The 13821-nt window shown below is 37.0% G+C and overlaps 1 protein-coding gene across 5 annotated transcripts in view; it reads right to left on the reverse strand.

Annotated features, from left to right (window-relative positions):
* SLC12A6 (solute carrier family 12 member 6) overlaps positions 1 to 13821 on the reverse strand; it is an 86690-nt gene that overhangs the window by 18059 nt on the left and 54810 nt on the right. For all 5 annotated transcript variants that reach the window (XR_009264258.1, XM_058738310.1, XM_058738309.1 and 2 more), the window contains 6 exons: positions 7485 to 7582; positions 6105 to 6236; positions 4855 to 5001; positions 3829 to 3883; positions 2432 to 2562; positions 1503 to 1744 (listed from right to left, as the gene is read on the reverse strand). Coding sequence is in view for 4 of the 5 variants with exons in the window: in XM_058738310.1 (XP_058594293.1) it covers positions 1503 to 1744; positions 2432 to 2562; positions 3829 to 3883; positions 4855 to 5001; positions 6105 to 6236; positions 7485 to 7582 (805 nt within the window). In the remaining variant the exon portion in view is untranslated. The remainder of the gene's footprint in view (positions 1 to 1502; positions 1745 to 2431; positions 2563 to 3828; positions 3884 to 4854; positions 5002 to 6104; positions 6237 to 7484; positions 7583 to 13821) is intronic.

The following is a 13821-nucleotide window of genomic DNA, read 5'->3' on the forward strand; positions in this document are numbered from 1 at the left end:
ATTTTCCCCTATTTTTTTGGCCTAGAAAAGCCTTATGTTCCTAAAAACCCCTTTGAAAATGTTCTGCTAAAGGTCAAACTTTCTGGCTACCGTTTTGAGAAAAACAGCTTGGCTGAAATAGAAGGCACATCCCACTATGGCCTAAGAGAAAACTATTTTTGAACGTAAGCCTAGACCCAGTGGGAGTGAGGGTATTTAAGGATATTACAAATAATAACTGCTGATTTTATTTTTTTCTTTAACCCAGAGCTATAAATATGAACAAAAGAACAATACACCCACAGTTAAAGTAACTCTCAAGAGGAACAAAGCAACTTTCCAAATCTGCAAAATGACAGCATACGTGCATAATGAGCCATGTACCCATTACTCAGCTTTGATAACTCAACACTGCACAGTCTTGTTTAGTGTTCCTCTAGGGAATTCTGTCTTGTTTTGCTGGAATATTTTAAAGAAAATACCACACATCGTGACCTTTTCCCACCAAAAGAGAGAAGAATCAAAGAAGAACTTAAGGCAAAGTGGAATTTCTCAAGTGAAGACATCCAATAGCCTTCAGTACTTTCGGCTATTTGTAGCCCATAAATGAGCAGACTAAAAACTGATGATGGAATTTATCACTGACATCATTTAGCATAGTAGAAGAAATACTGCACCAGGAGTTAGGAAATCAGTGTTCGTGTTTGTGCTCTGCCATTAACTAACTTTTGGGCAAGTCATTAATCTCTATGGATCTGTCTTTTCATCTTGAAAAAACTATTTTTCTGTAATCAGGTTTAATGAACATAGGACTGATAAGTTTGATACCTGATAATCCAGATGCTTCTTAAAGACAATCTCTGTAGCAAGATTACAAACACTCAGTGGTGGTTAGTCCCTATGCCACTAGTCAAACAGAGAACAGGTGACCTGGGAGTCACCTATCTGTACAAATCCATTGCTACTTCAAAAAATATACTTTAATGTACTTGTACTACTTATGGTAAGGAATACAATCTCTCTAGAGAGATATATATGCAAATGTGACATGTATTCCTCTTTATTTTATAAGTAGAAAGTCTGCTATGATATTAACAGCAAAATAAAAAGGGTAATTACAAATATTTAAATAGGAGCTAAGGTTTCTTTGACTCTCTTGATATTTCATTAATAACAGGAATCCAACTTCTGAATACTTTACAAAGCTTTCCGGTAATAACTATATTCTTTGTAAAGCTCTTCATGAATAGTTTAAGCAAGCACAACCATTATAAGGAGGTTTTAAAACAAAACTCAATATCTACATCCAAATGATGGTTACAGCTGCCAGTTCTATGCCTGGGACATAAGGAAGAGGACTGACATGACATAGTTTGCGGGGAGGCTTCCTGCCTAGATGCTAACTGAGCTTATCCACAAGTGAAATCTCAGGGACACTGTGAAATTGTACTTGAAGTGGTCACATCACCAGATATTGTCAATGACTACCCAGTAATGATGGCCGGTAAGAGGCAGACACGTACGGGAAGTGTGGAGGGGCAAAAGAAGACTTGATGGCTCCAGCATAGATGGCCAAGATGGACACAATGACACAGGCCAGGAAAAGTGAGGCAAACTTGTTCACATAGCGTACACCGATGAATACCACCAATACCATGAGAACCAAGAACGCGGTGCCATAGACACGCATGTTATTTAGCATGGCTGCTGATTCCTTGAGTGCATCATCGCTACGAAAGATGGCAGCTCGGGGCACAATATATACCTGTTAAGTGAGAGAAGTAGAAAATGAGGTCATTTTATAGTCATCAAGTAAAAGGGCTGTTGTAGTTTGCATTTATTTTCACAAAGTAAAGAAAGGCTAAGACAGAAAATGACTGGAGACTTAGCCTATTCCTGCAAAAACTGGATAGCATTGATCTTTTTTTTTTTTTTAAGGCTACATGTTGTTCTGAATATCTGCATTTCCCAAAGGAAACAGCAAAGAATGCATTAATAATTTATTCAAAGGGTTATGTAAAATAATTATGATTATCTTAAGTCCTACCTTATTATTCCTACTTACCTATCATTTTAAACAGTAAAAAAAAAAAAAATAATAATAATAATCCAGTGAATAAAGAAATGAAAAACATTTTATTTTTGGGGGATAAAGATATGACAAAAGATAAACTTTACTTTTTCCCTGTTAGTGTGTCTTGCCTCACAACTTTCACTTCTTGGTGAGGTGGGTAGGGTGTTAGTAAATGGGTGGAAGGGAAGCAGTAGGCAGGCAGTGGATACTTTCAACCGTTCTGACTTATACTCACAACAGGAAGTCAATGACAAGTTAACAGTGAATCACTTGTTTGATTCTACAGCGGATCTCTCAGAAGTTTTGCTACCAAACAACAAAATAAATCCAAATCTCTATCTTTTCTACACTGTAGACCACAATTAAGCCATTACTCACCAGAAAAATTTCAATGGCACCAAGGATATACATGGCTGCTGCAAATGTGGTACCAAGATAAAAGCAGAGGCCAACAGCCCCACCAAACTCTGGGCCCAGGGCCCGGGAAATCATAAAGTATGAGCCTCCAGCTAAAAGACAAAACAGAATGTAAGCAGGATAAAGAAAGTACACTGGTAAGAAGAATGTAAACAAAGTCATAAATAAGAAGAATAAATGCTTCAAGCTTTTGAAAACTCTCAATGTTTTGATAAAAAGTATATTTGCTAACGGGAAATAAAGGATAAAGCCTTTCTAATATACTGCATAGCTAATGCTCCACACCAACTAGTTCAACTTGTCAGTATTACTTAGATAAATATCAAGGAATATTTACTACAGGCATGAGATAGCCCCATAATATATACCCTAACTAAAAGAAGATAGGAATGTGATACAAATTAAGACTTCTAGCTTAGAACATGAGATTTTTTTCCTTTTTATTTTAATTGAAGTATGGTTGACTTTAATAAATGGTATAGTACAACATCATAGTGGTTCGACAATTCTGTACATTAAGCACACCATAGTAAGTGCAGTTACCATCTGTCAACATACAACGTTACTGCAGTATTATTGAGTGTATTCCCTATGCTGTATTTTTCATCCCCATGACTTATTTATTTTATAACCGGAAGTCTGTAACTCTTATTCCCTCCCTCTCACTTATTTTGCTCATCCCTCTACTCTTCTTTTCCTGGACAACCACTAGTTTGTTCTTTGTATTTATGAGTCTCTGTTTTTGTTTGTCTGTTTATTTATTTATTTGGATTCCACATATAAGTAAAATCATATGGCATTTGTCTTTCTCGGACTTATTTCATTTGCATGAGTGGATCTCTAGGTCCACCTGTGTTGTTGCAAATGGCAAGATTTCATTCTTTTTGATGGATGAGTAATATTCTATTTTGTGTGTATGTGTCCACAACTTCTGTATTCATTCATCTATTGATGAACACTTAGGTTGCTTCCATATCTTGGTTATTGTAAATAATACAGCACTATACATAAGGGCACCTATATCTTTTTGATCTAGTGTTTTCATTTTCTTTGGGTAAATACCCAGAAATGAAATTACTGGATTATATGGTATTTCTACTTTTAATTTTTTGAAGAACTTCCATACTGTTTTCCAAAGTGGCTGTATCAGATTCTATTCCTACCAACAGTGAGTGAGGTTCCCCTAGTTTAGGACATAAAGAGACTTAAAGAATGTATTCTAAAGTCAAAGAGTGTGAATACCTATGACCAACAGACTAAATAGTATTCTGTTCCTTGGAAGTTTGCACCTCTGGCTTCACAGCATAAACATACAGTAATTGTTGACAATCCCTGAAATGCAATCTTAGCCAACTGACCTGGCACCACTCCATTAGTGGCAATGGCACTCATGGAGATAGCAGTCAACATTGTCTGTAAAGGAAGTGAAAGGAGAAGACTGTTACTGTTATAAAGATGACATTTCTGTACTATCTTCCCATCTGTGGAATTCAGAGCACTGTTTGAATAATTAACTCTACATACTTTATGGACGGAGTTGGATATCATACCTAATAGCATGGAAATATGATGTGGTTCAACTCATTGCACTAGTCAAATTACTATCATCTTGAGTATTCTGTTAAAATGGTTCTATGTCTTAATCAGTAGGTTAGGTGCTAGTAGAAACCCCTGATCTCACCCTGGTCTCCTAGTTAACTTGGAAAACGGACTGGAAACTGACTAAGGACTAGATATTACAAGAACAATATTCAGGAAGGAAGGGAACCACTGAAGACTTCTGAACTAATAAAAACTATATTTTGAAAACAATGAAAGAGGTCAGCAGGTAACAGAACAAAAAAATACATTTTTTATAATAATCAACTTATAATGCATAAGAGGAGTTTAAATTCAAGGAAGATCAGAATGTTCTCATTACAGTGGGGAGAGGACCTGGAAAACACACCTGAATTTCTAGGGAAGGGAGAACAGATGAGACTTGAAAACAAAACAAACGCCCCTCACCCTAAACAACAATCTGTTTTGTTCCTCCATACTATACTGGAGTAGTGTGGCATCATTTTCTATCACAATTTTGGTGCCATCAATACAAGTGGTTTGTATTCTGAATTCTTTGAAGTCAAGGACTACATCTCCTACTCCCTCCAGAAAGAAGTCTTCCTTTGTAATTTGTAGTACATCATACTATAGATCTAAGCAGTGAACAGTGGGCCCTAAATAACTGAAAATACTTCAGATTTTAATATCAAAATAATCTCTCCTTTTGAGATCATGACTCTTCCCCTACTAGCCTTTGTTTTATTCTCAAACAGGTCAAGTGCATATAATCTTGAGCTCTTGCGACGTTCCAGGTGATTTCTAAGAGCCAACTCAGGACTTACACAGCAGCAGCAGATAAGGACGATTGCGAAGGCCTGAAGAACGCCAGCCGTGCCCACAACCCATGTAAGGCGTAGAAACAAGATCACTCCAAAAATATTTTGTAGACAGGGGAGGTAGACACCCATGAAAGTACCCATTTGAGGGGTCTGGAAAGAAAGTTGACAAAAGAAAAATTATATAGTCATCTAGAAGCCATGCTTTTATCCTACTTGTGTATAAAAACTTGCTCCCAACTACCATATTAATTATTAGGCAGAGATAATCAGAATATTCTAGAAGAGGCACATATAAAATCTCCATCTAATAAATGTCAATCACCATACTTTTTAATAGTCCTAGAACTATACATTTTTACTTTACACAGGTCCCCATATGTTTTTACATAAGTATTTGACCACAATCCCCCCCTTTTAAAATGTTCTGTAGTTTAAAGCTATCAGCTTTCCCTTTTCATCTAAACTGAATAATGACTTGATGGAATTCCTTTAGAATGTGGTATAAATCTTTCATAGTAGCTGGTAAATACAGTTGGTAAAATGAAGATCTGAGGGTCATTTCATTCCTGAACAACCAGGAAGCTACCTTGTTCCGTATTTTCATTTTGAGAAAAACTGAAATGTAGTCTTTGAAAAACCCAACCACTTCACCACAGAGAGATGGCATCAGCAGATGGGCGTGGACACTCCTCTTCTGAAGTGCTATTTCCTCTCCCCGCAACGGTCTTCTCCCAACCAGGCTCACTGTCTCACATTGGTTAGGTCTCTGCTCAAATATCACCGTCAGAAGGGCTTTTCCTGACTAACCTCTCTCCAACAGCAACCCCTTCTGCCCTGGCTTTCTTGCTGGCCAGTTGCAGTCTCTTTAGCCTGCCTTAAAAAAAATTAATTACTGAAGTATAGTTGACACACAATGTTACACTGGTTCAGGCGTACAACATAGTGATCTGACAAGTCTCTGCCTATGATATGCCACAAGTGTAGCTACTATCTGTCCCTGCTTATTATTTTTGTTAGAGCATTTATCAACATGTAATATACAGTTTAACAACTATCTCTTCATACCAGAATTCAGACTGCATGAGAGCAGGACATTGTATGTTCTCTTTTTGCTATGACCCCGGTGCCCAGAACAGTGCCTGGCTTAAAGCAAGCATTCAATAGTTACGGAGCACAGAGTGATGCCCTGGATAGTTCCTCCTTTCTTATATATGGGACTCTTTTTATTTATCATTGTTATCCTAAGGCCTCACCTTGGTGGGCTTCTTTTTCCCCTCAGTGATGTTCTCTGCCTCTTCATGTTCCTTCGCTCCTTGTGTCAGATTAGTATAATTGGCCATACGGTTGAGGAGAGAAGATACCTTTGGTCTTGTGTCCATTTCTTCCTATAAAGTCGTAAACATGGAAGAAATGAGTAATGAAGAACACTGGAAGCATAAGCACCAAAATGGCCCATGTATCAGAAAATTGCAAATTAAATAAGAAAATATTTCACAGATAAATATTTTAAGACAATTCATCAGTGAGGCTTTATTTTCCTCCCAAGGTAAAATATCACTTAATCAGGGATACATGAATCCTTATAAGATTCTTAAGTGAAAAAGCTTTAGGATTCTTCCTAATAGCTTAACTTTACAGTAAAAATAAAATCACACTGGCCCCTACAGATAGCTGTAACCTTGTAAAAAATGTTGGTAATATTGTCTTTAACTACAGTTCCCCTTTCTTTAGGCTACCAACATTCTAACAAAATTTATGGCTATTATTTATTGCAGCACATACGGATAGCTCAATAAAAAAATTTTGTGACTGAGGGGCACCTGGGTGGCTCAGTGAGTTAAGGGTCCGACTCTTGATTTCAGCTCAGGTCATAATCTCGTGGTTTGTGAGATCGAGCCCTACATTGAACCTGCTTGAGATTCTCTCTCCCTCTCTCTCTCTGCCCCTCCCTGTCTCGTGCGCACAGCTGTGTTCTCTCTCAAAAATAAATAAACATTAAAAGAAAAAAACCTTTTGTGACTGAAGTAAATATTCACCACAGATCTTTTCTTCAAGTAAGCTGAAAGAAAATATCATTTAAAAGATAAGTATGCTGAGAGAATTAACATTCACATCACTGTCCAAAGCCAGAAACAAAGGCAGTGCGGGACTAAAGTAGGTTCCTTTCAAGAACCTGCCTGCAGATGCCGTCAGAGTCCATAGGGTCTCAGGTTAAGACCTACAAGGTCATCTTAATCTAGCAGCCTACTTCCTACACTGATTTTTGATTTAGTAGTTCTAAGGTAAGTGATAGTCCTCCCAAACACAGATTGAAAAACTCACTATTTTACACTTTGTAGATAATGCAATATTCACATCCTAGCTGAATTAGATAGCAAGGTCCCCCACATTGAGGAAGAATGTTGACATTCTTCCTCAATACTCAGAAATTTGATTTAATGGTACTTATAAGTGATCATTAGATTACATAAATAAATCAACTATAATGACAAGTTATAATAAGTATTATACTTTAACAATTAATTCTTAAAATTATCCAGGCTGTACTGTTTCAAAACTAAATGGGATAGAAAACAGCGATCTTGAAATCTCTATTCCTGAATTCTCTGCCCTAGTCTTCTCCCAAATATTACCTCAAAGAGTGCCAGGTTTTTATCAAAATATTCATCTCCTTCTTCATAATTGGAATTATTGAGATAAGCATTTCGAGCTTTCTTATTATGCCCATCATCTGGAAAAAAAAAAAAAAGTAAACCAAGTCAGTTTCTCAGTGGTATTAAAGAAGTATCAGCACCAAATAACTTCATGTTGCCTCTGTATCAACAGAACCCATTTTCATATTCAAACTACTTTAAGTTTATTTTTTTATTTTGAGAGACAGCGTAAGTAGAGCAGGGAAGGAGCAGGGGTGAGGGTGGGGGTGGGACAAAGGATATCAAGAGGGCTCTGTGCTGACAGCAGAGAGCCCAGTGCAGGGCTTAAACTCACAAACTGTGAGATCATGACCTAAGCCAAAGTGAGACGCTCAACTGACTGAGCCACCCAAGCATCCCTCATATTCAAACTTTAATCTGAGAGTGGGAGAACTCAATTAGCATTGCTTGGAGAATGTGGTTCCCTCTAGAAAAGGAGCAAAAATAAATTTCTAAGAGGTAAACATAGGTCATTGCTTTTCTTAATACAAAGGCCTCTGGACACACTATTCTTTTAGGATTCTAACCTACAGAGACCCTACACTTAAAGTCACCCAAATCTAGAATAAAATTTTTTTAAAAAGTACTTATTGAGTCCTTAGTATATAATAACTTTATACACTATTGCTGTTGAACAATGGCAGCAAAAGCCCTCTACTTACAGATGTCCAACCTTTTATAAATGATATTAGGTAAAAAAACAAAGAAACAAACAAAAAAAATGACATTAGGTCATGTAACCAAGAATTATTTTTGTACAAACTCCTGCCACATATTTTTTTTCATCCCACAAACATTTGGTGAACTAGCTATAAAGAAAAGAAAAAAAAAAAAAAGAGAGAGAGAGAAAGAGAGAGAGAGAGATAAAGAGACTGGGTTCCCTAACACAGTAAAGTTTGTGTTGTATCCTTAGCTTTGGTTCTGTATTGTGTAAGAGTTATATAATTTTAATCACCTTGTAGGAGAGAAAGAAAATAAAAAAAATATATAAATGTCATTAAGAACTAACACTTTAAAAATTGATAAAATAGACACCAATATAAAATTTAAAGAAATTAATTTAAAGTCCTATAACCTTAAATGTAAGTTTGGGAAACAGTCAACAAGCTATGAAAATAACTGGATCATGTCAAAGGACAGAAAAGCCAACCTGATGGGATCCCTAATGGCTAAAAATGGGATAATATGAGCACTAAAAATAAATAATGCAATGAATTGAAAAGTAAGTATGTGAAATATCCAATATATTAAAAAAAACCAACTAGTTACCTTTGCAAGTTACTAAGAAAACAACATATATGAAAAACAATAAATGGAAAGAATCAAGCAATTATCCTGTCTTTCCTGTACCAACTATATTTCTAGGTAATGAAAAAGTTAAAGAAAATTTCTTCATTATAGAAACATTCTAGCTAATCAATGTGGAATTTAAAAAACAAAACAAACAAGCATAGGGAAAAAAGAGACAGACAAACCAAGAAACAGACTCTTAACTACAGAGAATTGGTGGTTACCACAGGGGAGTTGGGTAGGGGGATGGGTGAAAACAGACGAAGGGGATTAAGAGTACACTCATCATGGGGCGCGTCAGTGGCTCAGTCCATTAAGGGTCCAACTCCTGATCTCAGCTCAGGTCATGATCTCATGGTTTGTGAGATCAAGCCCTGCACTGGGCTCTGCGTTGATGGAGTCTTTCTCTCTCTCTCAAAATAAATAAACAAACTTAACAATAAAAAAAAAGTACACTCATCATGATGAGAATTGAGTAATGCACAGAACTGCTGAATCACTATACTGATTCACCTGAATCTAATATAACACTGTATGTTAACTGAAATTTAAATTAAAAAAATTTTTAAATGCAGATGGATTGGGAAAAAAACCCACCAATTTTAAACGCCTAATGAAATAATGGATCTAGGCAATCATCATCAATGGTTGCTAAAACCATTAGATGAAAGGCTAAGACATAACTTTATAATGGATGGATCGGGGTGATCTGGAACTCAATGATCAATGTTAACACTGCTTGTTAAAAGTGGACGACACAAACCCCTACTGTAATACAATAAAAAGTACCCTGTGCAACCTATGATGTATTCTTACCAAAAGAATGGAAGTTGAATCTAATCAAGCTTCTTAAATCTATCAGTTCACAAAAACAAAACAAACAAAACAAACAAAACAGACAAAACAAAGCAGAGAAGGAACATGCTAAACATCACCACAAAGATGCTGCAATCACCAAATTCAGAATGTGAGAAATTCTACATGACAAATAATCTGACTTATTCAGTAAATAAATGGCATAAACTAAGAAAGCAGAATTCATAATTTGAGACTTAAAATGACATACCAACCAAGTACAAGGTGTGAAACTTGTTAGAATCCTGACTCTAATCAAATGTAGAAAAAACAAAAACAAAAAAACCCAAAAAACCCCACCTTTGAAACAGATAAATTTAAACTTTTTTTTTTTAAAGTAAATAAAATCATGTGATGTCTGGAATTTTAAGATATTCCAGGAAAAAATTAAGTGGGGATTGAAAACAGATTCTCAACATTGTTGAAACTGAGTGATGGCTTCATGGAGGTTCACTATCCTATTCTATTTACTTTTCTATATCGTTGGAAATTTCCACAATAAAAAGTTACTAAAAAAACAACAACAAAACAAAACAGGAAAATGATAGCATGGAGCCTGCTTCGGATTCTCTGTCTCCCTCTCTCTCCATTCCTTCTCTGTTGTGCACGCGGTTTTTTTCTCTCAAAATAAACATGAAGGAAAAAAAAAAAAAGAAAATGTAATTCTTTTCCTCTAATGGTTCTGGAAAATTCTAAAGAGAGAATGACACAGCTTAAAATTATCACCGCTTTTAAGTAATCCATTTATTCAGTTAATTCAGTAAGCATTTATTAGGTTTTCAAAAAAATATTTATTTTGGGAGACAGATAGTGTGCATGAGTGGGGAAAGGGCAGACAGCGAGGGAGAGAATCCCAAGCAGGTTTTGCGCTGAGGGCATAGCCCGATGTGGGGTTCAAACTCATGAAGCCTGAGATCATGACCTGAGCCGAAATCAAGAGTTGGACGTTCAACCGACTTGTACCACCCAGGCACCCCACATTTATTAAGTTCTTATGATGTGCTGGGCACTGTTCTAGGTCCTGGTGATACAGCAATAGACAGAGCAGTTAAAGGTGTTGCTTTCATTGTGTGTATATGAAGTCACAGAAGACAGTTAAAAACATATACACACACACATAAAACTGATTTATAGTGGTTGTCCATTTCCACAGTGTAAATACTCACACATGCCAATTTTAAACTACTACCGTGTTGGGGCGTCTGGGTGGCTCAGTTGGTTGAGCATCTGACTCTTGATTTCAGCTCAGGTCATGATCTCGCTGTTGTGAGAAAGAGCTCCATGCTGGCAGTGGAGCCAGCTTAAAATTCTCTCTCTCTCCCTCTCAAAAAAAAAAAACAAATCTCCTTCTTTCTCTCCCTCTGCCCCTCTCTCCTGCTCGCGTGCTCTCTCAAATAAAAAAATAAAATAAAATAAACTACTAATGCGAAGTCACTGAGAATGGTTTTGGGAAGAGATGCATACAATTGGTTCTCAGGAGTTGGTATGAGCTGGCTGTAGCACACCCTTGACATAAAATGTTCAGTAAAAGCCTGCATTTCAAGCAGAGGGAACAGTAATTTTAAAAAATCCTAAAGCAGAAACAATCTTAATGCAGTCATAAAACAGAATGAGTAACATAGCTGAAACAGAGAGAGGAAAGGAGAGAGCGACTGGAAAGATAGGATTTTAAAATTTCTATTTGGTCTTTTTTTATGATTCATTCTCATTTTCCCTGGGATTTCTCTCTCTTTTAATGTTCATTTATTTATGTTTTAGAGAGAGAGAGAGAGAGCAAGAGCACGTGCCTGCACAAGCTGAGGAGGGGCAGAGGGAGAGACAGAAACAGAATGCGAAGCAGGCTCCAGGCTGTGAACTGTCAGCGCAGAGCCCTACTCAGGGCTCGAACTCATGAACTGTGAGATCATGACCTGAGCCAAAATCAGATGCTTAACCGACTGAGCCACCCAGATGCCCCTCTCCCTGGATTTTTTTTGGTTTGTTTTTCCCTTATTCCATTTGTTCTCTTTTCTCTTTTGGAGTTTCCACATTCTATTTTTTTCAGTAATTACTTTTGAAATTTTACCACATATGTTAAACTGTTAAGTGAGTTTAATCAATAATCTGTCATCCTCACAAACAACACACTTGAACACTTCAGTTTCAACTGTCCTCTGATTCACATAATATTACTGTTCTGTCCAATATTTCTAGTAGTTAATTTTACTACACAATAAGACACTAAAAATATTTCAGAGACAAACAGTGACTTGGATCAAGGTCAAGGTCACTGTTCTTCTGGGATCATTTCCCTTTTACTTGAGGTCCCTTCTTTACAATTCCTTTAGAGTTTCTCAAACTCAGCACTATGAAATTTCAAAGCCACATAAGTATTTGTTGTAGTACATCATACAGTTACATCATAGGACGTTTAAGAGCATCCCTAGCTGCTAGTCACTAGAGGCCAGTAGCATCTCCCGCAGTGACAATCATGAAAGTCTTCAAACATTTCCAAATGTCCCCTGGGGGACAAAATTGTCCTCAGCTGTAAACCACTAGCTTGGAGCAAGTCTTGCGGTGAGAAACGTTCTTGGCTTTTATTTAGCAACAGTTGCCTGTATTTTGTCCTAATTATTACTGAGTATCTTGCCAAGCACAATTCTAGGATAATAAAAGCTTTGCAAACACTTTAAGACATCATTTGCTATATGTTTCGCTATGGAGAATTCTGTCATTCTGCTGTTCCGGGGAGGATCTGTACCTCTGGTGGATCTCAAGATCTTTTCTTAGGTGTTCTGCAGCATCATTAAAGATATGTCTAGGTGTAATTTTCCTTTTGTTCTGTTCACAAACCCCTTTTACCTGTTTATAACCCGTTAATTTTATTTTTTGTATCAATAACTTTTTTTTTTTTTTTCCTACAAGTTCCATTTGTTCTCCTCTCTAAACAGTCTTTCATTTCTGGGTAATATGCTCATCTAACTGCACTTTTTACTGATGAAAACATTTGATAGTTTTGTATCCCAGACTCAAAACCACTTTATCCCTCTTAAGGGTTATGTGACTAGGAATTCCAGATCCAACATCCTACTTTCCTGCTGGTGCAAGAGTCTCACAATACTGTTGCTATAAAAATCTGGCTTCAGAACAATCCTGCCCCATCCTGCTGCCTACTGGTCCAAGCCACATCCTAAAAGCTCTGGCTCCCCTTGCTGCAGCCATGGCACCTCTTTCAGGGCCTCTGTATTCTCAAGTTTCAGGTGCAACCACCTTAACTTTTAGACACTCTGGTCGTGGATGTTTCTGGTCCAACTTCCATTTGCTTGTTTATTTCGAGATGGAAGAAATATCCCTGGAAACATTGCCTACACTTACAAGACCAATGATGCCTCCAAGATTATATCTTATTAGGGTCTACCTGTGGTGGTGGTAGGAGTGGGAGGGTCCCGTAGAGATCCTGGTCAATCATGAAAGATCAAGGCCTTCCAGGCAAGGAACAAAGTTCTCATCAGGAGTGGTTAACTGAAAGGCATGGATCAATTCTCAATCTCAGTTTCTTGGTGGGAAATCATGCGGTTTCAAAAGTACAGCCTTCAGAAGTCTGGGTCATTACTGTAACCTCAGGAAATCCCAAATGGAATGGAAATTCTAGAGTTTCTGAATAACAAGTTTTACTCTGCAGGAACTAAGAACCAAATGCATGTCCTAGGGCTGTTTTATGATTATCCAGAATCCTAAGAAGACTCCTTTGAAGGATACCTACTGACACTAATCAATTAAACAGCCCAACAGATCACTAGGTTTTGTTTTTCCCCATTTTACTATCCAGATAATGCTAACATTACTGGGAACTTACTGGTGTTTCACTGCACAAGTCAAACAGAAACTGATAAGTGCCATTGATTCTACTACAAATTTCAGATTTCCATTTTTTATGGCATACTTTTTTGGGTAAACATAAAATGGTATATCAAATGTCTTGCTCTTTATAAAAACTTTATTCTTGTGGTGCAATTACCTCCATATTGCTGCTTTTATAATTTGTCACTATACTACAATTGGGGGCTAAGATAAATAAATCTCACATTCCTCCCTTAGTCTCCTGATCTCGTCAAATGATGTTTGCTGGTCTGAGCTAGGCAGAACAAGAGCA

Source organism: Neofelis nebulosa, chromosome 7 (assembly GCF_028018385.1).
Source record: "Neofelis nebulosa isolate mNeoNeb1 chromosome 7, mNeoNeb1.pri, whole genome shotgun sequence".
NCBI lineage: Eukaryota > Metazoa > Chordata > Mammalia > Carnivora > Felidae > Neofelis > Neofelis nebulosa.